Source organism: Eutrigla gurnardus (assembly GCF_963514095.1).
Source record: "Eutrigla gurnardus genome assembly, chromosome: 9".
In the NCBI taxonomy this organism is placed as follows: Eukaryota; Metazoa; Chordata; class Actinopteri; order Perciformes; family Triglidae; genus Eutrigla; species Eutrigla gurnardus.
Genome location: NC_139923.1, coordinates 29,030,895 through 29,057,502, shown reverse-complemented (window position 1 = coordinate 29,057,502; position 26,608 = coordinate 29,030,895). Strand labels below are relative to the sequence as shown.

Genomic DNA, 26,608 nt, shown 5'->3' with positions numbered 1-26,608 from the left:
TCTACATGTCAGCCCTGTGATAGACTGGTTACCTGTCTGTCTCTACATGTCTCCCTGTGATAGAGTGGTTACCTGTCTGTCTCTACATGTCTCCCTGTGATAGACTGGTTACCTGTCTGTCTCTACATGTTGGCCCTGTGATAGACTGGTTACCTGTCTGTCTCTACATGTCTCCCTGTGATAGACTGGTTACCTGTCTGTCTCTACATGTCTCCCTGTGATAGAGTGGTTACCTGTCTGTCTCTACATGTCTCCCTATGATAGACTGGTTACCTGTCTGTCTCTACATGTCTCCCTGTGATAGACTGGTTACCTGTCTGTCTCTACATGTCTCCCTGTGGTAGACTGGTTACCTGTCTGTCTCTACATGTCTCCCTGTGATAGACTGGTTACCTGTCTGTCTCTACATGTCTCCCTGTGATAGACTGGTTACCTGTCTGTCTCTACATGTCTCCCTGTGATAGACTGGTTACCTGTCTGTCTCTACGTGTCAGCCCTGAAGTAGACTGGTTACCTGTCTGTCTCTACATGTCTCCCTGTGATAGACTGGTTACCTGTCCAGGTGAACCCTGCCTTCCCCCAATGACAGCTGGGATCGGCTCCAGCCCCCCCGCGACCCTGAATACAGGATAAGTGGTAGACGATGGATGGATGGATGTCGCTGCTTTAAGATGTACTTTTCTTCTTCTACCACAAGAGGTCACCCTTTCCTTTAGTAACTAGTCAATCTGGACGAGAGAACAGAACATTGTGGCAAAATTTCTTAATTTATTATATTTTAACTGAAAATCTTTACCAGGCATATCCTATCTGCCCTTCAATGACTTCCATGGGCTTCTGAACCAAATCACGTGAAACACCTAAAACAAAATGCAAGACAGAAATGTCTGTCCGTCTGTCTGTCTGTCCATCCATCCATCTATCTATCTATCTATCTATCTATCTATCTATCTATCTATCTATCTATCTATCTATCTATCTATCTATCTATCTATCTATCTATCTGTCTATCTATCTGTCTGTCTGTCTGTCTGTCCATCTGTCTGTCTGTCTACCTGTCTATCTATCTAAAGGAATGTCTACTCCTTTTCAGTGTGCGCTACAATGATGTTGTCATTAAACGCGGTTTTATTTTGAAAATCCCCCTCGGGTATGTGGTGTTTCCTGTGTTTCGTGGAGCAGCTTGACATCGGGGAGTCTCTCAGCATGGACCCAGACCCCAGTATCTTCCCAAACCAGCGCCCGACCTGAAACTGGACTGGTTACGTGAACGGAGATGGTCTGGTCTCTCGGGGTTCGGGTTCGGGTCTCGTAGAGAAACCAAAGGGGGGACCGGATGCTCTAAAACGAGTTCCCGACAGATCTATATCCGAGCGGAGTCGGCGGAGCAACCAAGAGAAAGACGGGAGGTCCGAGTCCGGAGTCAACCCCGCAACAAGGTAAGAAGACCGCCTGCTCAAAAGCTCCGGAAGCCGCGTCCACAGCCGGCTGGTCGCTGCGGGGGAACCGAGTCTCCGGACCGGACTCGAACCGAACAAAACCCCGCAGCTTTACTCCGACTTCTGTCTTTTTTTCTTCCTCTCGTGACTTTTGCAACTTTTTTTTTTTTTTTGCAGCTGCGTGTTGCAACGCTGCAACTTCAAAGAACGAGCCGCCGAGTCGGGCAACTAAAAAGGCTGTTTATGTTGCTTTATTGTCGCGTTGCTGAGGCGTGATGCGACTTTACTGACTCTGGTTTTAATCCTGGTCCAGGTCCCGGGTTTACACGGGCCCATGATAGTTTCCCCCGGGCTGTTCAGTGTGTGTGCGCGTGCACGTGTGTGTGATTTCAGCGACAGTAACCGTTAAACCCCGTTAAAGGGTTGATAACTACTTTTTCTGCTATAATTATATTTATCATAAACTTCTGTTACCTCTGGTGTGTTGAACAAACATAACTGTGACACTGTTGTGCTTCTTCTGATTGGCTGCACGTAGACATGTGACCACATGACGTCACGATTTATCCGGACCAAAATAATCGCGGTATTTACGGTATTGATCATCTAAAAAATGACACTAAAACACACTGGAATCACTTTTCATTATATTTTATTAAAGGAGTCATCACCTGGAAATCGCAATTTCTCTTGTTAAAACATGCATATCTGTGTTTGACCTCAGTTGAAACTTGCCTGAAAGGCTGGAGTTTGAAAGTGGCGCCGTTTTTTCGCTTCTGCTCTTTTTCCGAACAGGAATAGCACACAAGGGTGTGCATTCCTAAAGCACGAGATTTTGATTCTGCGCCTTCGGTGACGTCACCGTGGCGGCTACTTGCATAAGCCCACCCCTCTTTCACCACCCAACCCCGCCCCGTCCGCTACCTGAAATCGCCGAAGCGCCGGCATTATGTTTTGGAGTCTGCATGCAGGCAAGCCCCCCCGGCTCTGTCCTTCCTGCGGCGAATCAACGCGCGCCTCATTACATATTATACAATGCACATCCGGACCAGTCAAAACCTCGCGCGTAATCTCGCGTGATAAAATCGCGGTACGAAAAAGGGTCAGAACAAGCTCAATGTTTGATTAAAATTTTTTTTTTTTTTTCTAATAAGTTTTACGAATTGATCCAAAGCGATCCAAGGGAGGGGGGCTGGATACGTATAAAACCAGGTTATGACTCCTTTAAGCAACTAATATTTTCATTGCATCACAGGCAGAACGCTAATTATTTTTTGTGAATCAAACAATTTTAAATAAGTTAATCATAGACATAAATAAACGATAAATGATTGAAAAATAAGGCTTTAGGCGAAATTCATGATACTTCATGAATTTCTTTAATCGGGCTCTATTTTTCAAGTCACTGAAGACAATAATCACCATAATGAAAATTCACCTCGATAAACTGTGTTTTTTTTTTATCCAGATCTTTGATAAAATCATCCTGTCCCTCATGTCCATATGTCGTACGATGTCGTCAAAGATGTCCGAATAGATTCGTGAACACATATGTGAGGACTAAACCGCGCGATGAGGCAATAATTGAATTTGCACGACAGGCCCGAGAATAAAAAAAATATGCGTGATAATGCACGGAAAACCGATCGGGGAAAAAAGTGACTTTGGCGGCTCTCGCTCCAGCTGCTTCCTCTCCTGTCTGTCTGAACGCTGTCTGTCTGAATGCTGTCTGTCTGAATGCTGTCTCGCTGCTCAGCACTGGCACAATTCCATTCATACCAGCCTTTCCTGCTCCGAAGGCAACGGAAGACAGACGGGTCTTTTCATACAGGACTGTCTGCAGACCAGCGGGACAACATGTCCTGCAGACAGACAGTCAGACAGAGATGGATGGACAGAGACAAAGACAGGCAGGCAGACAGACAGACATGGACAGAGAGACACTCGGATGGACGGACAGACAGACAGGCAGACAGTAGCTCAAAGCAGTACGCTGTGTAACAAACAGTCTAAAGACTATAAAGACGAAGATGATGATGATGGTGATGATGATGAAGGACAGATTGTGGGTTCCTGATGAAGACCCGGTTCAGGAGGATCTCCTATTGGTTGACTTGTGAGGAGATGACGGGTGACAGGCAAAAACCACCTGTCTGTCTGTCTTCTCTGACCTCAGTCGACTCGTAGAGGCTGTTTCAGGTCAAGTGTAAATGTAGGGCAGACAAACAGGCAGGCAGACAGACAGACAGACAGGTACATAGAGGTGGTTTCTTGTATTGGGGTCTGAGGACTCGTCTTTATTTATAGCTCTCTGTTATCTCGTCTCTTTAAAAGGTAAAACTTCAACTTCTCTCCCACTGCTGTAGTTGTGTGTTGTGTGTGTGACGGTTGTGTGTCATGGTTGTGTGTTGTGTGTCATGGTTGTGTGTTGTGTGTGTGACGGTTGTGTGTTGTGTGTCATGGTTGTGTGTCTCTGTAACGTCTGTGACGTCTACTGGAGGGTTAAAGGCTTCTGTTTACATGGCTGTTGTTATCTGAGCATGTCTCCCCCCCCCCCCAGTCTGGGTGACGTTTTCAGGGCGTTTATCGGGTGACATCACTGACTTCCTGTCAGCATGTGATCCACTGATTCATTCTCCATATTGCTGGAGATCTAATGGATCTCCTGCTTCCTTCCAGTGTTTATGCTAAGCTAGGCTAACCCCTCCAAGTAAGATGGTCTGCTCCTGTTTACCAACTCACCTCAGTCTGTCAGACCGGTGACCTTTGACCTTTGACGGTTCGGGGGGAAACGGCGTCTGTAGAAGACGTGTGACATGTTTAACATTCAACATGTGTCGACACAGTTAACTTTGTGTTCAGTCCGTGAGGCTGGAAGGAGAGCGTGGGGTCTTCAGGCCGTGATTCAGCTGGCTGCCGACGCCGGTCGTTGCCCCCGTTGTTGCTGCGTTGTCAGGTCGGACTGCTCGCCAAGTGCTCCTCAGGGAGCGCCGGGATAACGGCAGGTCTGGGTGGTCACGTTACACTCCGGTCATTCTGGACGCTCATGAAGAGAAACCAGACCGCTCCTCTTCATCCTCCTCTTCATCCTCTTCTTCCCACCATATATATATATACACATTTCTACAGAGCTGCATGTTTCCGTCAGGGCGACTTTAACTGTGACGCTGAGCAGCGTTCAGCGTTCAAGGTCAAATTCTTTCACGTTCTCCAGCAGAGCGGTGACACAACGGAGCTCCAGACTCACCTTCACTCACTAACGTATTACACTATTATTACAGTCGCCCATTTAGTGTTAATATTTAATTTTCAGAAACAGTCCTCTGTTTATTCCTATTTCAATGCTTCAGGTGCAGTGATGACGTTATGTGTCCAGGTGGATTTAATTCATCATAACATTAGTTTGGTGCTATAAAAGACATTTGTAAATGATTCCAAATTTATGGGCGACCCTGTATGTGAAATATAATTAACAGTAAATATAACCACCTAACGGCACAGGAAAGGAATCAGCAAACATTAAATCTTATGTTACTGCATTAATAATACATTTAATATCATATAAATGTGTTTATTTGGGATAAACCTCTTGAAATATCTCATTTTCAAGGGAATCCCGACATAAAACACAATCGCTACATGATAATAGAGAAATTACAGAAAAAATAAATAATCAAAAATTAACAAAGGTCAATACAACAACATACATACCATATACTTTAGAAACATAAACAATATGAATCAGCTATAGAGCCGTTTTGGCTGCATCGTGAGTTTCAAGTTCGGGATTTAACGACGGTGTTTTGTTGTTTTGTATTATTAGTTCGGGACACGGAATTCATGGTTTGGAATGTTTGACGATGTGAGTGTTTTTGTTTTTTGATCGTGACCCACGATAAAGTCGTCGCTGTGGAGCCCGATGTTTGTATAACGAGTCAACTATTGTTCCTCAAGATAAACCAGGGTGTTAAAAAGTAGCTCAGCTAGTAGATAAAATCAATTTCTTCCTCGTGTGTCACCAGGTTTCTATCTGAGACTTCATTGTTTTAAACCCCGTCAGCGTCTTTAATCACGGCCTCCCGGGGCTGCTGGGAGATCTGATGAGTCACATCCTCCAGGGATGCCACGAATCACACCCCAGTGGAAGCCTGTGTGTGTGTGTGTGTGTGTGTGTGTGTGTGTGTGTGTGTGTGTGTGTGTGTGTGTGTGTGTGTGTGTGTGTGTGTGTGTGTGTGTGTGTGTGTGTGTGTGTGTGTGTGTGTGTGTGTGTGTGTGTGTGTGTGTGTGTGTGTGTGTGTGTGTGTGTGTGAGAGAGAGACTACCTCTGCAGCAGTAATTGCCCGGCGTATCACCGTATCTACTGTAAACACTCTTTCTGTCGGGATGAAAAGCCAGCAGGAGCTTTAAAAAAAGCCCGACCGGCCGCATGCGAGCGTGACTTTCGTCTGCAGCGTCGGCTCCCACGCTTTTATTAATATAATCCCCTTGAAAATACACACACCCTGTTGCCTGGCAACGCAACTTATCAAAGGTAAACACACGCATGAAGTGCAACAACCCGTGAGCGGAGAGGAGCGGTGCTCCGTGTTGACTCGTCTGGACTTAAAGGTGCGTCTGGTTGGTTCAGTAGTTCAGCTTTTTAGCTTTTTAGCATGAAAGAATGTAAAAGTGTTGGAGGAGAAACCCAAAATACTGAATATGAGCAGAATGTTTGTTTTTATTATATTTAGATATATTTTATTGAGCACCAACAAAAGAGATTACATACAGTAAGTACAGTGCTCACATTTGACTCATTTTCCCCCTTTTCCCTCCCTCCCTCACCCTTTTGACCTCGGGCGACCCCCCCCCCGACCCCAAAAGAAAAACGTCAATAAAAAAGAGAGAGACAATAACAACCTCAAAAGAAATGGCTAATAATTCTAGTATGTCGTTTATACTATAGAGTTTATATATTAAGCTCAGCTTCTCCAGCTTCACACCAAGCAGAATATGTTTTAAGCATTAAAGCAACTTTTCCTTCAGCACGTTATTATGTCTTATATAGAGTGATGTCATGGTTTCGGGGCCGAGCTGGGGATGATTATGCTTTTGTTCGATACTTTGGTGCTGATTTGATTTACATCGTGATTCAATAGCATCGATTATTGCTATTTTCTTCCTTCTTAAACCAAAACAAAACAAAATATTATGAGTCACGTTTCCAAAACCTCATCAAATGTCAGTCAGTCTCATGTTTATTACATAACAGTGATTATGTGTTATAACCTCCATCCAGGGTCCGTTGCCGCTGCCGGTTGCTCTGGTTTTATCTCCATGGCAACGGTAAAGATGACTCGTGTTCGTCGGGTTGCTTCGGTTCTGTCCGGCTCGACTTCAGCTGGAAGCGTGTTGAACCCGGCGTGTTCCCAAACTTTGGCTCTGATGTACAAAATAAATAGAAATATATGGATTCCGGGAGAATCATAAGAAATCGTGATTAATATGAGAATTCCCACCCCGACTATAAAACGCCTTGTTGTTACGATGGTTTCTGGTTCATAGTTGTGGATATATTCCACCTCTGCTCATAGATGCATCCTGAAACAACACCGAGGTGTCGGACATGAACCATGTGGGTCCGGAGAGAAAAGAACGAGACGGAGATTACGTCTCCTTTGTCCGCTAACAAACCCGATGTGACAGCTCTGAAATCACAACGCCGGCCGCCGGCTCGCACTCACAGGAAGATCTGCTGAGAGACCTTTTTATGGTGGAGGCTTTATTTCACCTCCAGACTCGTAACATTAAAGCATCACAGCTGAACGTGTAAGTGGGTCGGGTCTACGTAGACCAGCACCAAACTGAAGCGGTTTCATGTCGGAACTATTTTCTTTAAACCCGGGTTTCCTGTTTGCGTCAGCTTTTGTCTTTCCCGTCGCCTAGCAACCAGCTGTGGTTGACCATAAGGAGCATAGACGTGGTCACAAACCGGTGATGTGATTATTATGATGTGATATATTATAAAAAGGAGCCAGTTGATTCAAATCCAATCCTCGTAGTGTGATACTTGTAGCAGCAGTATGCTGCCTGTAGCAGCAGCGTGATGCTTGTAGCAGCAGCGTGATGCTTGTAGCAGCAGCGTGATGCTTGTAGCAGCAGCGTGATGCTTGTAGCAGCAGCATTAGCAGCAGCATGCTGCCTGTAGCAGCAGCATGATGCTTGTAGCAGCAGCATTAGCAGCAGCATGCTGCCTGTAGCAGCAGCATGATGCTTGTAGCAGCAGCATTAGCAGCAGCATGCTGCCTGTAGCAGCAGCGTGATGCTTGTAGCAGCAGCGTGATGCTTGTAGCAGCAGCATTAGCAGCAGCATGATGCTTGTAGCAGCAGCATTAGCAGCAGCATGCTGCCTGTAGCAGCAGCGTGATGCTTGTAGCAGCAGCGTGATGCTTGTAGCAGCAGCGTGATGCTTGTAGCAGCAGCGTGCTGCCTGTAGCAGCAGCATGCTGCTTGTAGCAGCAACATGCTGCCTGTAGCAGCAGCGTGATGCTTGTAGCAGCAGCGTGATGCTTGTAGCAGCAGCGTGATGCTTGTAGCAGCAGCGTGATGCTTGTAGCAGCAGCGTGATGCTTGTAGCAGCAACATGCTGCCTGTAGCAGCAGCGTGATGCTTGTAGCAGCAACATGCTGCCTGTAGCAGCAGCATTAGCAGCAGCATGGTGGCGTGTTGTGATAAGGCCTCGTGGAAGCGAGCGCCGCTGCAGCGCTGCGTGTGCAGCCGGGGAGAACGTCTGCTGTTGGTTTGCATCGGCAGCTGTTGTGTCTCCCTCCCTCCGCTGCTTCCTTCCACTCTCTCTCTTTGTGTCTGCTTTCCCTTCTCCGTCTCATTCCTGCCATACCAGACATAACTTCTGGCCAGCTGAGTGAGTCTCCAGCCTCGCTGTACCTCTGTGGAAGAACAGCCAGAGTCAGCATTCGCTTGTATAACACATAATTACAACAAGTTGTGGAAACATAGCCCCCTCTCTGCTCCTCTCACCACAGCCGTGTGTGTGTGTGTGTGTGTGCTCGCATGTGTGTGTGTGTGTGTGTGTGTGTGTGTGTGTGCACGCATGTGTGTGTGTGTGCATGTTTGCATGTAAAATGTGAGTGGTGTTGCGTGTTTCCTGCAATGTCTTATCCTCCAACAAATGCTTTGCTGCTCAAACGTTGGTATTAAAAAGCAAACAAAGACAGTAAAGTGACGTTTATAAAGAAGGCAGCAAAAAAGTGAAGCCATTGCTGAAGTGCCTTAACTCTCTGGAATCCAGGGTATAATTGTCTTTGACTACTTTTGATTTAACCTTTTTATATTTCACCTTAATCACAACCTCACATGTGTGATTTTATTTATTTTTAACACATTGGACTAGGGGTGTAACGGTACACAAAAATCTCGGTTCGGTACGTACCTCGGTTTTGAGGTCACGGTTCGGTTCATTTTCGGTACAGTAAGAAAACAAAATGCAAAATATAAATGTGCTAGTTGTTTATTACTTTTGTGCTTTTAACAGTAGGAACATGCACTGGAGCTAGAATGCTGCTCAAAAATATAAATACAAGTATTTAAAATATTTATTTAAAAAATAAAAATAAATAAAAATAACAGACTGTTTCTTTAAAAAAAAATAATCCATCTGATGTGCAAAATTGAACAGTTGCAACACTAAATAGTTTCAAGTTGTTGCTCAGATTAAATAACATGAATAAGGCTCAGACTGTTTTTTTAAAAACAAATCTTTTCTCCATCTGATGTGCAAAATTGAACAGGGCAGGGAGAGGCTGTTTAAATGCGGTGGGGAGCTGTGTTTGCACTAAAGGCGGGTCCACACCGGACCGAAAATCGGCGTCTTTGAGAGAGTCGGCGTCCGTGACATGAGTCTCCTTGGTGTGGTCGCTCGAATCGGCCCACGTCGGCGTTCATTTCAGCCGATTCAAATGTGTAATCCGCCATTCGAGTCGGCCATATTAAGTAGCCCGACTTCATTTACCGACGCGAGTCGGGCAGTCGGTGCGGTGTGGACCCGCCTTAACGCTACGCTCGTCTTTCTCCCCGTTGTAGCGATGTTCACGTGGGGGTGGTGCCGTTTCAAATGCGTCAACAGGTTTGACGTGTTGCCAGAAACATACCGGACCTCACATGAACAATGTCGGCAAACCGCTTTGCCGGAGTGTTCCCAAACGGGAGACCTTAATGTCGCGGGAGGGTCCTCCAACTCTGGCTTGTTGCCAACGCTAGCGGCATTAGCCATGACGTCCGCTACTACTGCTGTTTATTGTGTCGCGGTGTGCGCAACTGCGCATGTGCGGCTGCAGCATGCTCCACACATGCAGTCCTCTACTTAATATGTCCGTATGGAAACTCGTTCGGTACGCCTCCGTTCCGAACCGAGCACCCCGTACCGAAACGGTTCAATACAAATACATGTACCGTTACACCCCTACATTGGACCTAAAATCACACAAAAAACATTAAATCCGAGTGGAAAAAGTTGTATTTGTTTACTATGAAAACACAAAAAATTGATTTATATGTATTTATTATTATAAACTAACCATTAACTTAGAATACTAATATAAATTGTAAACTTCAAAGTTTAGGCATTGACCTTGAGTTGGTTCAAGTCAATCCCAGGAGGCCTTTAAGTGCCTTAAACTTTCAAACATGCTCTCTGCTGGCCACCAGGGGGCGACTCCTCTCTGGTTGTATAGAAGTCTATGAGAAAATGGTCCTACTTCTCTCTGTTGGCCACCAGGGGGCGACTCCTCTCTGGTTGTATAGAAGTCTATGAGATAATGGTCCTACTTCTCTCTGCTGGCCACCAGGGGGCGACTCCTCTCTGCTTGTATAGAAGTCTATGAGAAAATGGTCCTACTTCTCTCTGTTGGCCACCAGGGGGCGACTCCTCTCTGGTTGTATAGAAGTCTATGAGAAAATGGTCCTACTTCTCTCTGTTGGCCACCAGGGGGCCCATTTAGAGTCCACCAGACCAGAAAGCAGGGGATGCTTTAAGGGGCGGGGCAGTTGGTTTTGGTTTAGACGCAACATGTGGACCTGGACCTCCTCTTCAGGCTATCTTAAGCTCCTGTCTCTCAGCACCACCGGTGGACTCTTAAGTGGGCCGCCTGTTATCATGACACTCTGGCTGGCCTGGAGTCTGCTTAGCTTCCACATGCAGATGCCAGCAGGCTTCAGAGCGGTTACATTCAGCGGGATGTCCGGGGTCCGTCGGCGTGTCCATGTGTGGTAATGACACCGACAGCTTCCTGTAGGGGGGGCAGAGTGTAGCTGGTTTAAAGTTGGTTGTGGGGGGTCATCATGCCTTCGGTTGATGGAACCGTTGAGACCTATTTATACCGTCCGGGCCCAGACCTGGATCTGAAGTGTCTCTCCAAACGTTCCAGCGCTTGTCGATGGTTGAAGGCTGTGGAGCAGGAACCTCCATCCGTTGTCGGAGCATTCTGCTCTCAGACACCTGCGATGCTGGTCTCAGATCAGATTTAAAGTGTGTTTAAGCCGTACATCATTTAGTACATTATGGTCCATTTAGAGTCCACTAGACCAGAAAGCAGGGGATGCTTAAGGGGGCGGAGCTTACCTGCTGATTGACAGGTTAATTTAGAGTCCACCAGACCAGAAAGCAGGGGATGCTTTAGGGGGCGGGGCTTACCTGCTGATTGACAGGTCGCTACCAATGCTAGTTAGCTACTAAGACTTTAACAGCTGTAAAGTTGACCTTGAATTATGAAGCTAACTTTGTTAGCGGCTTCAATACCAGACACTGACTTTAAAACTGTAGTTTTATTGTGGGATTCATAATAAGCACTGTTAGCTGCTAACGGCAGCTCAGCAGTCACCATGTTGAGAGCTGTCGGAAACACTTCTACGTGAAAATGAACATCTAGATGACCTCTAAATGGGTGCTAAAGGTTAAAGATCACTCATGTGGATCCTCTGAGTGGTGGATGGTTTTGAGGATCAGATCTGAGACTCTCCTCCTCTTCAGTGCTGCATCACTCCTTCCTCTCCGACTCCGAGTGCGTCTGAAAGGTCAGCAGAGTAATCATGGAGGTGTTTTGGCAGAGAACCGGATCGCTGGTGTTTCAGAACACAAACCAGAAAAGTTTTTTTTTAAATGAGCTCCGTGCGTCGTAAAAGAACACACATGGTTTGGGTTTTTTTCTTTCCACCTTCTGCTCTGCTGCTTCAACACCTGATAGTTGTTGTTTGAAGATCCTTCGTATATTTAGAGCCCATCTGTTTTTATAAAAAGGTCCCGATGAGACATTTGTGCCTCGCTCTCCCTGCCAGCTCTGGATATAGAGGAGTGTGTGTGTGTGTGATTCCCATCCTCATTGAACCGCTTTATGACCTCATTTATATAAAATACGTTCATGAGGGCACATTGTTGATATGACCACAAGTAAAGGGGGGGGGGGCTTTGTATAACAGATTGATCTGAAGTGAACCCCTGCTGGGGGGGGGGGGGGGGATTATGTCTCCAGCCAGACCGACAGCAGGACCAGAGGATCTGATGCTGTAAACTGTGAGTCATCTTAATGCCTCCAGGCCGACCCTCCTCCTCCGTTTACAAGAAACACGAGTCTCTGCTCAACGAGCTGCTGCCCCCGGCCGACGTGTCGTCTAATAATACGTGATTATAGATATTAATAATTCATCTATTCTGGGTCATTCCACACCAACACCCCGAGGGGTCCAAAGGTCACCCTAACATAATTAAGAAACTAACTAAGAAAAATGATTAAATGTAGATCTATATGTTCAAATGTTTTGGGCCAAATTTCAGTCGTATTTCATGTCCAACAGGTGTCTGTCTGTCTGTCTGTCTGTCTGTCTGTCTGTCTGTCTGTTGGACCAAGGAAGGCTTGTTTCCTCCTCTGTGTGTGTGTGTGTGTGTGTGTGTGTGTGTGTGTGTGTGTGTGTGTGTAGGACTTGTTGTGAGGTTCCTCTGTTTGTCCCGGACTTCTTGTTTCCTGTCCATGAATGGATGAACCACATGGCTGCGTTTAGCGGCGTGGGGTCGTGACCCCCGGCCGTCTTTCTGACACGTCTGTGATTAGAACGAGCTTTGAGCCGTGTGACCTCACCGACGTGTGACGGGACGCCGCCGGCTGGAGAGTGACTCAGCGCATCTCCCAGTGATCCCAGTAGAACCAGTGATCCCAGTGATCCCAGTGGAACCAGTGATCCCAGTGGAACCAGTGATCCTAGTGATCCTAGTGGAACCAGTGATCCTAGTGGAACCAGTGATCCCAGTGATCCCAGTAGAACCAGTGATCCTAGTGGAACCAGTGATCCCAGTGGAACCAGTGATCCTAGTGGAACCAGTGGAACCAGTGATCCCATTGGAACCTGTGATCCCAGTGGAACCAGTGATCCCATTGGAACCAGTGATCCCAGTAGAACCAGTGATCCCAGTGAAACAGCATTTTGTGACATTTCTTTATGAAAAATGCCTTTTGATGATGAACAGATGATGAAAATAGTTGGTGATTATATTTCTGTGGATCTGTTAGTGGAATTAGTTTTCCTTTCATTTGTGGTCCTTCTGTAAAAAGCTGTCTCCAAACATCATGTTGGTTGTTTAGAGGACAATAACATCTCATTTAATGTGATGAACAAGTGACATCATAAGTAGACTGAATACTGACCATTGGATTGATACAGATATGGAGTTTACCACAGCTGGAAGGGGCTGGAAAAGCATGGAAATGCACCTGGAAGTGCTTGAAAAGTGCTTGAATGTGACTTTGTTAAAGGTGGAGGGACCCTGTTGTTCGTACACACAGACTTGTAAATCGTCTGCAGACGTCTGATCAGAACAGATGAGACGTTGGAGTGTGTCGGGGCTTTGTTCGGGGGCAACAGAGCAGAACACGCCTTGAAACGGTTTCAACCTTGGAAACGTTTCAACCTTGAAACCTTGAACCCTGCCGGCGGTAGAACGAGTCGATGTGTTGCTTCATCGCCCCGTCGATCCAGCTAACCTGTAATACTGGCTGCTGTTGTTCTGTATGAAAGAGGAGCGTCCTCATGAAACTCACAAACTGCAGGAGATCCAAAGAGACTCTTGTTTTTTTGTTTTTCAGAACGTAAGAAAATCGTACAGATGCACCGATCGAACAGTTTCACCAGCTTGTTGAAGGCGTTTTCAGTATTAGCTTTTCGTGAGTTGCAGGGTATTGAGCCTTCAGGGCCACCGTAGAATGTTGTTGAATTGGTTGTATTGTGTCATGGTTCTCATCTGTCTCTGTCTTTGTCTTCTAGATTCCACAATGAGACTGAATCCCCAACAAGCTCCTCTCTACGTGAGTATTTCATCGTCGGCGTATTGACAAGTATTCTCCCTCTGCAGAACTCGTTCATTAACTAATTACTGACACAATAACGACACTCCTTCTACAGTAGATTATCTCACGTCCTCAACATGAGACCAAGGCTGGTGTTCACTCCCTAATCTGTACTACTGCCAAAGAGGACTACAGAGGACTACATAGAGGACTATATAGAGGACTATATAGAGGACTATATAGAGGACTACAGAGGACTACAGAGGGCTACATAGAGGACTATATAGAGGACTATATAGAGGACTATATAGAGGACTACAGAGGACTACAGAGGGCTACATAGAGGACTATATAGAGGACTATAGAGGACTACAGAGGACTACAGAGGGCTACATAGAGGACTATATAGAGGACTATAGAGGACTACAGAGGACTACAGAGGACTATATAGAGGACTATATAGAGGACCATAGAGGGCTATATAGAGGACCATAGAGGACTATATAGAGGACTATAGAGGACTACAGAGGGCTATATAGAGGACTATGTAGTATTTTCCAGGCATCAGGCTTCGTGAGGTGGTGATGTCGTGGTGATGTCGTGGGTGTGTGATGTTCTGTTGCTGTGTGAGGTCGGGCGTGGTCACACCAATTACAATTACACCGGGAGCGTATTGGTTCATAAGTAAAGACGTTCAAGGAGCAGGTGGACCAGGACGGCTATATATATATATATATTAGGGCTGTCAAAAGATCGATTTTTTTAATCGCGATTAATCGCATTTTGTCCATAGTTAACTCGTGATTAATCGCAAATTAATCGCATTTTTTGGCACATTTTTTTTTCTACTAAATGTACCTTAATGTATTTTTTCATATTCTTAATACTTTTAACAACATAAGGCAAATATACTTGATTTATGAAAATGTTTATTTAACACTTCAAATATCCCCTTACCAAAACATGGGATCAAAACAGGGTTATAAGAATATATCACAAACAGTTAAAGTGAACATGTCACAGGAGATAGTGTAACAGGAGATAAGTACAGTTAGGATATAAGTGCATTGGCTTGCAAGTGATATCTCAGACTGGACGTACTTCTATGGTAGCTCATTTCATACCCACAGTACGCGCAGATGACTTTGGTCTTATCGACTGAACCATCTGGCAGTCTTTTGAAGGTGAACAGCTTTTCACATAAGGTGCGTGTCCACAGGCAGCGGTGTTTCCCCGCGTCCCATTCATTGTCTATGTGAAAAGCCGAGCAATGCATTCTGGTAGCGTCGCGGCGAATGTCGAGAGACGGCGCGCGAGTTGGCCGCTCCTCATTTGCCTTGAAGTCGAATCTACTTTATGCTAATCAGAGGCGCCGGGCTCGACTCGCCGCCTCGCGAACGCTCGCAAAAATCTGTTGTATGAAGGAGAGCGCCTGTCAATCATCCTCTAGTGGCAGCCCACCAAGCCTGCAATACTGGGAAGCGGCGCGTCCACACGCGTTTAAAATCGCCCCTGTGGACACGCACCTATAGACAATGAATGGGACGCGGGGAAACACCGCTGCCTGTTGACACGTACCTTCCCTCTGGATCAAGACTACAGGTGCCACCGACGGCCATAAATCATACAATGCGCGTTTTTTTTTTTTTTAATACCGAGCGTTAATCGCGCGTTAAAAAATTAACGGCGTTAAGAGGATGTTGCGTTAACGCGTTATTAACGCGTTAACTTTGACAGCCCTAATATATATATATATAAACGCAACACTTTTGTTTTTGCTCCCATTTTTCATGAGATGGACTTAAAGATCTAAAATTCATTCCAGATACACAATATTACCATTTCTCTCAAACATTGTTCACAAATCAGTCTAAATGTGTGATAGTGAGCACTTCTGCTTTGCTGAGATAATCCATCCCACCTCACAGGTGTGCCACATCAAGATGCTGATCTGACATCATGATTAGTGCACAGGTGTGCCTTATACTGCCCACAATAAAAGGCCACCCTGAAATGTGCAGTTTTGTCTCACAGCAAAATGCCACAGATGCCACAAGCATTGAGGGAGCGTGCAATTGGCATGCTGACAGCAGGAATGTCAACCAGATCTGTTGCTCATGCATTGAATGTTCATTTCTCCACCATAAGCCGTCTCCAAAGGCGTTTCAGAGAATATGACAGTACATCCAACCGGCCTCACAACCGCAGACCACGTGTAACCACACCAGCCCAGGACCTCCACATCCAGCAGGTTCACCTCCAAGATCGTCTGAGACCAGCCACTCAGACAGCTGCTGAAACAATTGGTTTGCATAACCAAACAATTTCTGCACAAACTGTCAGAAACCGTCTCAGGGAAGCTCAACTGCATGCTCGTCGTCCTCATCAGGGTCTTGACCTGACTCCAGCTCGTCGCCGTAACAGACTGAGTGGGCAAATGCTCACATTCGATGGCGTCTGGCACGTTGGAGAGGTGTTCTCTTCACGGATGAATCTCGGTTTACATTGTTCAGGGCAGTGTGGCGTCGTGTGGGTGAGCGCTTTGCTGATGTCAATGTTGTGGATCGAGTGGCCCATGGTGGTGGTGGGGTTATGGTATGGGCAGGCATCTGTTATGGACGAAGAACACAGGTGCATTTTATTGATTGCATTTTGAATGCACAGAGATTCCGTGATGAGATCCTGAGGCCCATTGTTGTGCCATACATCCATGAACATCACCTCATGTTTCAGCAAGATAATGCACGGCCCCATGTTGCAAGGATCTGTACACAATTCTTGGAAGCTGAAAATGTCCCAGTTCTTGCATGGCCAGCATACTCACCGGACATGTCACCCATTGAGCATGTTTGGGATGTGCTTGACCGGCGTATACGACAGCGTGTACCAGTTCCCACTAATATCCAGCAACTTCGCACAGCCATTGAAGAGGAGTGGACCAACATTCCACAGGCCACAATTGACAATCTGATAAACTCTATGCGAAGAAGATGTGTTGCACTGAATGAGGCAAATGGTGGTCACACCAGATACTGACTGGTTCTGAGTCCCCAGACCCCCAATAAAGCAAAAAAATGCACATTTCAGGGTGGCCTTTTATTGTGGGCAGTATAAGGTACACCTGTGCACTAATCATGATGTCAGATCAGCATCTTGATGTGGCACACCTGTGAGGTGGGATGGATTATCTCAGCAAAGCAGAAGTGCTCACTATCACACATTTAGACAGATTTGTGAACAATGTTTGAGAGAAATGGTAATATTGTGTATCTGGAATGAATTTTAGATCTTTAAGTCCATCTCATGAAAAATGGGAGCAAAAACAAAAGTGTTGCGTTTATATTTTTGTCGAGTGTATATATATATATATATATATATATAAATATATAATATAATATATAAATATATCCCTACAGAATCAGCTCTTCAGGTTCCCGTGTGTGTTTCAGTGCGCGACACACCAAGTATGTCAGGGGTGGAGCGTCCTCGTCTGCCCTGCGGAGCACCTGAGTAACAATGCTAGCATGTTAGCTTAGCTTAACGTTTCCATATTCATCAGCAGCCGAGCATCTGTAACTGCTCAGCGGGGGAAACATGACCTCTGTCTGCCTGGATCTGTATCACTGCACACTGTGTGTGTGTGTGTGTGTGTGTGTGTGTGTGTGTGTGTGTGTGTGTGTGTGTGTGTGTGTGTGTGTGTGTGTGTGTGTGTGTGATCTGAAACATTCCTCTGTGCTATTGTTAGCCTGTGTTTTTGTGGGTGTGGCTGTTAACAGGCCTTTAAATGCATGTTCAGCAGAAGTGTGTGTGTGTGTGTGTGTGTGTGTGTGTGTGTGTGTGTGTGTGTGTGTGTGTGTGTGTGTGTGTGTGTGTGTGTGTGTGTGTGTGTGTGTGTGTGTGTGTGTGTGTGTGTGTGTGTGTGTGTGTGTGTGTGTGCTGTGTCATGTTTCACTGCCTACAACACACACACACACACACTGAAGGCTCCAGTCTACGTGTTTAACCCTTAAAGTCCAACATTCCTACACAACAGCCGTCTGTTAAATACGATGAGTTCTTTATTGTCACAGCGATTACAGACGCAGTCAATTTATTATTAATTAAATATGGAAAAAAATATAAACTAAAAAATACAAAACGAAGGACAAAAGACAGAAGAAAGTTAAAGTTCAAATTAATAATTAAATATAAATAAAATAAAAAAAATACATACAGGAGAAGAGATGGAACGATCATTTATTCGTTAAATATGGAAAAAACACGATCGTAAATAATAAAATCATAATAACGACAAAAGACATAAGTTAAGATAAAGAATTAAATATAAAGACATTTTAAATAAAATACATTTGTGATGGTATTACAGGCCACTGTAGGAAAAAAACTAAAAACAGAGCCGAGAGAGGGGGCGATATTCAGAGAAGAAGTTTAGTTTTAAGCTTATTTTGATCTGGATAATATCTTGAATGAAATTGTGATAATTCCCATCTTTGCATCGACTCTGTAACTCTTTCATCCTCGTTGACAGCTGAACATATTTAAAGGTCCAGTTGGAGCATTATTTGAGGAGTTTGATTATTGATGGGTGATCATCACACATGGGCTGGTTGTCATGGTGATGCCCTCAAGGCAACGGAAAGCTCTCCCCGTAGATGGCGTGGACTCTCTTCAGGGTGTGTTGTTGTTGCTGGAGGTCACGTGACCGGTGGAAAGTGGCGTCGCAGAGTTTCCACATATCATCAGCGTGAAACATCGAGGAGCTCAGTGAGGAGAGGAGATGTAACCTCAGAGCTGCAGCCAGCTCCTCGTGATGCTGACACACACACACACACACACACATATGCACACACACACACACACATATACACACACACACACACACACACACACACAGATGACTTCATGCATTTTTTTTTTTTTTTATATATATTTTTATTTCCAATAAATTAACAAAAAGGATACAACAACAAAAATATCCATCCTGAAACAATATCGATGATGGGGTGACTCGTACAGTTTCTTTCTTTCTTCTTTTTTTTGTTTAACCCATGTATATATAGCTATATAGGACAGACAAGAAAACAAAATACAAACAGAACAAACAAACAAAAACAAACCAAAAAATAAACAAATATCTAAATCAATAAAAAAAAAAAAAATAAGTGGAAAAGCAGCAATCTGTCTTCGCTGACATTAGTGGGTATTTGCACCTATATGTGCTTACCTGCACCAACATACACATAAGCGTGCTCGCAACACATATGTACATCCACATAGTCAAACATAAGCATATATTTTACAGAGATACATATATTTAATATTAAGGTCTGCCCTGCTCTATAGGGCACCAATTCAGGGCTCAACCAATCATATGTCCCCTTTAGAAAATTCCTCCAAACCTAAAAGTAATGGAAACCAAAATTCTTGAAAAATATGACCACATTTATGACTTCATGCATTTCTAAACATTTAACCACATATGTTTTTTTTGTATGTAAATCTTTCAAAGAAACAGAGACTCGGCTTGCAAACAGTTTGCTGTTTGCTTTCCGGATACAAAATTAAAAGCACAGACTGGATATAAGAAGTGGACGTCGTCATGGCAACGTAACCCGTTCGTGGACGACGGTTTTGAAGCCAGGAGTTCAGCATTTTGGCCGTCTGGATCCACAAAGTTAGCTTCATAGTTCAAGGTTCAACTTTACAGCTAAAGGCAGGAACACACCGGCCCAACCGTTGGACGTCTGAAGCGTTTGGAGAGGCTCGGACGAGGTCGGGAACACATATGTTTGGTGTGTACAGCTGCGTCGGAAGCTTTCGGAGCCGCGCGGACGTTGTCTGATCAGACTGAGCATGCGAAGTCTGAGGAGGTGGGCTGTTGGACGTCTGAGCCATTGGATACTCTGATTGGCGGTGTGCTAGCGAATCAGAGTATCCAATGGCGGTGTGTGGGCGGGGCGGAAGTGACGATGGTAAACAACAAACCACATAAACAGAGATGGCGCAGAGTACAGATTTTACTTCGTCGTTGCATCGCACTTTTGGTTATTTCTGCACATTTATCGAAGCAATGGCTACGTGGAGCGAAGAGACGGAAGAGCAGCTGATTGTGCATTGTTTTTATCTGCACTCCGTTCCGTCATTTACTGCAAGCGCAGAACGTACACGCTGCTGTGTGGTCGGAAGCACGTCGAAGCGGTGTGTACAACGCAACTTTTCTGCCGGGTCAGACGAGAGGCAACAGAGTGGGCGGAGAGTGGTCGGATAAGGCAGTTGGACGTCTGGGCGGTGTGTAGGGGCCTTTAGGGTTAAAGTCATCTTAGTAGCAACCTGTCAATCAGCAGGTAAGCCCCGCCCCCTAAAGCATCCCCTTCTTTCTGGTCTGGTGGACTCTAAATGGACCATAATGTACTAAATGAACATCATGCTGGATTGAAGAAGACTTCTTCAAAATGGTCGACAGACACAATGTGGAACTCTAAGCTTCAAAAACCAGAGTCCACAATGTTACCATGACGACGCCCCCCCACCTCACGTGGGTCACAGTGAGGATGAAGTGCCTCCTTTAGGGAGAAGAAGGTGCTTTTATGTACAGCGTGTTTACTGTGTGTGTGTGTGTGTGTGTGTGTGTGTGTGTGTGTGTGTGTGTGTGTGTGTGTGTGTGTGTGTGTGTGTGTGTGTCCTCTCAGGGCGAGTGTGTGTTGACCGTTCAGCTGGACAGCGATGACGTGTGTCGGGCCGAGGGAGAGGAGGAGGACGAAGACGAGGAGGTGGAGTTTTATCTCCTGTTCTCCGGATCGAGCCAGCGACACCTGAGCAGCACGCTGAGAGTCGGCAGCGCCTCGCTGCAGGCCGTCTGTCCAGGTAGGACCGCCCACGAGGGTACACCTGTAGGACCGCCCACAAGTGTACACCTGTAGGACCGCCCACAAGTGTACACCTGTAGGACCGCCCACGAGGGTACACCTGTAGGACCGCCCACAAGGGCACACCTGTAGGACCGCCCACAAGGGTACACCTGTAGGACCGCCCACGAGTGTACGCCTGTAGGACCGCCCACGAGGGTACACCTGTAGGAACGCTCACAAGGGCACACCTGTAGGAACGCCCACAAGGGTACACCTGTAGGACCGCCCATGAGGGCACACCTGTAGGACCGCCCACAAGGGCACACCTGTAGGACCGCCCACAAGTGTACACCTGTAGGACCCACCTGGTCTCTATGGGGAAGAGTGACGTTTAACACTGATTCTATCCTCACTGTGTGTGTGTGTGTGTGTGTGTGTGTGTGTGTGTGTGTGTAGCCCATAATGTGTGTGAGCAGGTCTTGGTGACCCTGTGCCTGGCTCGGCCCAGTGGACCCGTGGACACACACTCACAGGAGACCTTCTTCTTCGTCCAGGTCGGCCATGTTTGTCTTTAAATGTCACCACAACTCGTTACAGAACAAACTTCAGCATCTTTTCTCACAAATGTCTCTGCATGGAATGAGTTTATGGAAAACATTCATTTATTTGTTACTCAACAACGTGTGGCGTCTGTTCTGTATTTAAATCATCGTCAACAAAAATGCTATTTAAAAACTTCCAAAAAAGTGAATAGTTTAATCACTTTGTTGATAATTTTAAAGTAAAAAGAAATCCTGAATGAAACGGTCAGATCACTAGAGGGCACCACACACTGGTCTGCTTGGGGTTTTTCAAAGTAATGGTTTTATATATATGTGTGTGTGTGTGTGTGTGTGTGTGTGTGTGTGTAGGACTTGGCTCTCGACATGGCCCACTTCCTGCTTGACAACACGGCTCCACAGGAAGCGTTGCTATTGGACGAGGAGCAGGTTATTTAATCTACACAGATTGATAATTACTGATTGGATTTGTCACATAAGTGTAATAATGTGTTAATAAAGTTTTTTTATAGAAAGAGAGAGACAGAGAGAAAAAACTGGCTTTATTTGGTTGTGTTGTCAGATTCCGTTGTCAGAGTGTGAGAAGCTGGACCAGAGTCTGGCTCTGGCCCTGAAACACCTCATCCTGCCCCACCAGAGGACCGGGCCGAGTGTGGACAGACGGACGGTCGTCACGGAGACGGAGGAAACACTGCTGGACAGCTGCACCGGTGAGAAAAACAACACACGACCAATCAGTGTTTTTGTTTTTGTGGGTTCATATGAGAAGAAAAGTGAAGCCGAGGCTAAACCTCCTTAAACTGTCGTTCTCTCTGCTGGCCACCAGGGGGCTAATCCTCTCTGGCTGTATAGAAGTCTATGAGAAAATGGTCCTACTTCTCTCTGCTGGCCACCAGGAGGCGACTCCTTTCTGGTTGTATAGAAGTCTATGAGAAAATGGTCCTACTTCTCTCTGCTGGCCACCAGGGGGCGACTCCTCTCTGGTTGTATAGAAGTCTATGAGAAAATGGTCCTACTTCTCTCTGCTGGCCACCAGGGGGCGACTCCTCTCTGGTTGTATAGAAGTCTATGAGAAAATGGTCCTACTTCTCTCTGCTGGCCACCAGGGGGCGACTCCTCTCTGGTTGTATAGAAGTCTATGAGAAAATGTGGTGAAAAAACAAAAAAAGCTTGTTGACCAAATGTGAAGAGATCATAACTAATTTTTCTTTAAAGAAAAAGAAAATGTACCATATACATGCTGTGCTGTATCACGTACCCCATTTCCGATTGAATCAAAGTTTTAATGACAAATAAAAAAAAAACTTTCCTCTGAAACCCGGAGCTCTGATTGGCTGATCCCCGAGCTAGAACAACGACTAATATCCGTCTCCAGCAGGGGGCGTCGTCTCCCTCCCATCTCATCAGAGAGCCCCTCCCTCACCGTCTCCTCTTCTTCCCCTGCAGCTCAGCAGCAGCAGCAGCTCTCCAGTCTGCTGCACTTGGCAGCGGGTCATGGTCTGAGGACCGTGGCGGCCTTCCTCCTGCAGCAGCCGGGGGGCCGGGAGGCTCTGAGGAGACCGGACTCTCAGGGCCGGACCCCAGCCGGTCTGGCCGAGACCAGAGGACACCAGGAGCTGGTGGAGCTCTTCACACGGTGAGTCATACCAGACATATATATATATATATATATATATATATATATATATATATATATATGTTTTTAGAATGGGAGCATGTCGTTTTATTGTGAAAATCCTCTCGTTGGAGAGGCGGGACTTCCCCTCCTGCAGGCTTCACTGATCAGAGTGAGCTTTGCTTCCACAAGTAAATCCATGAACAACCTGGAGTCCAGGTCCAGCCAAGGGGGGTCTAGTCAGTCTGGGGGGATTCACCTCTGTGTGGGAGGAGGATCTCGTCCCCGGTGCTTGTCCCTCCATGATTGTCCTCTAGCCGGTCGCCTTGGAGACGGTTCCGGGGTTAAAGGTCCCCGTGGACTCGATGCTTGCTGCTCCCCGGCTCAGTTGTAATATTTTCACTCAAAAAGGTTAAAATGATGAAGTGATATTTTTTGAAAGAGGCTGGCGAAGACAGTTATTCAAGTTTAAATTATTCATAACTACATTTGTTACATGAATTAACTATGTATGTGTTATATATAAGACAGACAGACAGACAGACAGACAGACAGACAGACAGGCAGGCAGGCAGGCAGGCACTTTATCGATCCAAAAAAAGAACAAAAACAAAAGAACACACACAAAAACAAAGCTGAAGTCTTGTCGTTGTTGCCGTGTGACTGATGACTGTGTGTGTGAACACTGTGTACCGTGAGTCATCTCCCAAAAAACAGACCTCCTCCCTCCCTCCCCCTCTTATTGTCTCGCACTGATGACATCACAGTAACTGAGTCAGTTCTCCGGGGACGAAGGAGAAAAAAGAAGGGTGGAGGAGAACGGATGAATGGAGGGAGGAGAGTCTGAGAACAATGGCTGCTGACGGAGACAGAAACGGAGGCGAGGAGGGTCACGTTCAAAGCTAGCGTAGAACGCAGGGAAAAACCCGTCAGCTCGGTGGCGCCCCTGCTGGTTGATCTGTGATCTCCTCGGCCTCCCGGTCGACCCGGTTTAATATCTGGTGAACCAACATTCAGCAGCTGACGATCCGGACGTTTCCCTCCGGAGGAGGTGGAGACCAAACACGGAGAGAAAACAGGAATATTGGACTCTCTCTTCAACACTGAATGAATGTAGGTAGAATCTGCTCGGGACGATAAAACACAACAATGATGGTTTATTTATGGAGGAGAACTTATGATTTATGATCATCTTATTTAAGATTTCATTGTTTTGCACTAAAAAAGGATGTTTGACTAATTTATTTATTTTCTTTTTCTTGTGTACTTTATTTCTATTCACTACGTCTTATTTTAGAAAAACATTTAATATGTTTTATATAATTAGCTTGTGTTTTCCCTTGAATGCAGAGACGATGTTCAGCGTTACTGATACCTTTAAAAACAACAGGGGACATTTGTAATTCTGTGCTGTGATTTGCACTTTGTGTCCCTAATAATAAGACAAAATATTAATATATAAAACAGGATGTTTGCGAAAAAAAGAGAGAAGATTGTGATGCAATAAAAGTATTAGTTTTTAAACTAAATCCAAAGTGATTCCGGAGTGTTTTCAGAAACGTGTGATGACAACGCTGCTTCCCTGAAGTCATGCTGTCACCATGAAGACAAACCGGTGTGTGTGTGTGTGTGTGTGTGTGTGTGTGTGTGTGTGTGTGTGTGTGTGTGTGTGTGTGTGTGTGTGTGTGTGTGTGTGTGTGTGTGTGTGTGTGTGTGTGTGTGTGTGACAGTTACTACCTGAGGAAACGCAGCGTCGCTTTATGTCGACGCCCACTTTGTGCTCCGTCATGCTGCTGACAGAAAGGAGACTTTATTTTGTTAACGTTACTTTTTAGAGAAACTTAAAGTCCCTCGTACAGGTCCCCGGTCCCTCATACAGGTCCCCGGTCCCTCATACAGTCCTTCATACAGGTCCCCGGTCCCTCGTACAGGTCCCCGGTCCCTCGTACAGGTCCCTGGTCCTTCATACAGATCCCCGGTCCCTCATACAGGTCCCCGGTCCCTCGTACAGGTCCCCGGTCCCTCGTACAGGTCCCTCATACAGGTCCCCGGTCCCTCATACAGGTCCCTGGTCCTTCATACAGATCCCCGGTCCCTCATACAGGTCCCCGGTCCCTCATAAAGGTCCCTGGTCCCTCATAAAGGTCCTTGGTGCCCCCCAGGACCAGGTCCTGCGATGTGAACCTCGTCAGTGAGCGTCTCAGGCTGAACAGTGACATCACAGAGATGATTGGCAGCTCGGCTGATCCTCCGGCTTAGTGTGCATGGGTGGATCTGAGGAGGGGGCGTGGCCAAAGGGCCTGCATGAGTGATGTCATCCAGCTCGCTGTGTGTGGCAGGCGGACAGGCGGCTGTGTGTTCGTGAAGGATTCATCGTCTCTTTCTGACTTCATATACTTTATTATATTTACTTTTTCTCAGGTTCTCGACAGCTGAGAACCTGAGAACGTTGCTGATCCACTCGGTTTCTACGCAGCTGAAAGAGATAAAAACGTGAGTTTGTAAATGTTGTTGTTTTGTGTTTCAGATTTGAGACGTCCTCAAATATCCAAGAGGATCCGAAGAAGGAGCAGCCGCACGTTTACCCAGGAGGCCGAGCGTTCCAGCACCACGCGGGCCTCGGCACCTACAGCCTGACGTCCCCAGGGGTCCGCTGGCAGATAGACGGGGGTCCACTGGAGCGGCGGGGGGACCACGACGGCGTGTTACAGGAGGAGCTTACGGAGCTGAGGAGACGCATCCGTCTGCACCGCGACAAGAAGGTGGCGTTGTTTACATTGTTTATACATTGTTTACAGGTTGTTTACATTGTTTATACATTGTTTACACGTTGTTTACACTGTTTACATGTTGTCTACATGTTGTTTACACACTGTTTACATTGTTTACACTGTTTACATGTTGTCTACATGTTGTTTACACACTGTTTACATTGTTTACACTGTTTACATGTTGTTTACATTGTTAACACTTTGTTTACACAGTGTTTAAACAACACTTAAAAGTGATTCTCTGTGACGCTATAAAAATATTTGCTTCTCAACAAAATGTTGAGCAGTGTTAATTTCGTTAACGAAAACTATGACGAAATATGTTTGTCAAAAGCATTTTTTCTATGACTAAGACGAGACGATGACGAGCTATAAAATAGATCCTTGATGGTAAAAACTATGACGAGATGTCTGCTTCTTTTTCGTTAACGAGACGGGACTAAAATGTTAATGGTGTGTTCTACGGACATTCAAAAAAAAACATGCGTTTTTCTTCTTTCTTAAACTAGAGAAACGGGCCTAAACAACGGTACCCTGTTGGCCCATGTGAGGGATTTATTTTTGACAACAAAACCAATGCGTAAAGTTGTAAAGATGTGACTAGATGTGGCAGCCCATAGGAAAAGAATGAGATTCAGATTCAACATAGGCCAAGTTATGGACCGGCAGCTTAAAGCAGACGCATGGGGGCGGCAGTGCTAACATGTGACTAAAAGTTGACTAAAATGTTTTTACTTTTCGTCGACTAAAACTAGACTAAAACCATGAAGGTAAACAATGACTACAATGTGACTAAAACTAATAAGCATTTTCGTCTAAAGACTAAGACTAAATCTAAAATAGCCGCCAAAATTAACACTGATGTTGAGTGATATTTTTAAGAGTTTTAAGCATATTTTGATGATGATTAAAATGTTTTGGTGTCAGAATAATGGAGGCATGAATTAAGCCGTGCTCTAGTGTCATTATTACATCATTACAATCTAGTAAATAGCGACGCTGTCCAATTTGAATGATTTTATATTCATGTAATACATGATGTCAGT

At 45.6% G+C, this 26,608-nt stretch overlaps 1 protein-coding gene across 8 annotated transcripts in view; it reads left to right on the top strand.

The window, feature by feature from the left end:
• Positions 1 to 1,178: 1,178 nt before the first annotated feature.
• Positions 1,179 to 26,608, top strand: part of LOC311018405 (uncharacterized protein) — a 64,535-nt gene continuing 39,105 nt past the window's right edge. For 6 of the 8 annotated variants that reach the window (XR_014597716.1, XR_014597717.1, XM_084017352.1 and 3 more), the window contains exons 1-8: positions 1,180 to 1,439; positions 13,746 to 13,786; positions 20,458 to 20,632; positions 21,073 to 21,170; positions 21,528 to 21,605; positions 21,739 to 21,886; positions 22,623 to 22,812; positions 25,319 to 25,553. Coding sequence is in view for 6 of the 8 variants with exons in the window: in XM_084017352.1 (XP_083873478.1) it covers positions 13,754 to 13,786; positions 20,458 to 20,632; positions 21,073 to 21,170; positions 21,528 to 21,605; positions 21,739 to 21,886; positions 22,623 to 22,812; positions 25,319 to 25,553 (957 nt within the window). In the remaining 2 variants the exon portion in view is untranslated. Of the gene's footprint in view, positions 1,440 to 13,745; positions 13,787 to 20,457; positions 20,633 to 21,072; positions 21,171 to 21,527; positions 21,606 to 21,738; positions 21,887 to 22,622; positions 22,813 to 25,318; positions 25,554 to 26,608 lie in introns of all 8 variants that reach the window. The other 2 variants (XM_084017353.1, XM_084017354.1) reach the window with 1 other exon arrangement.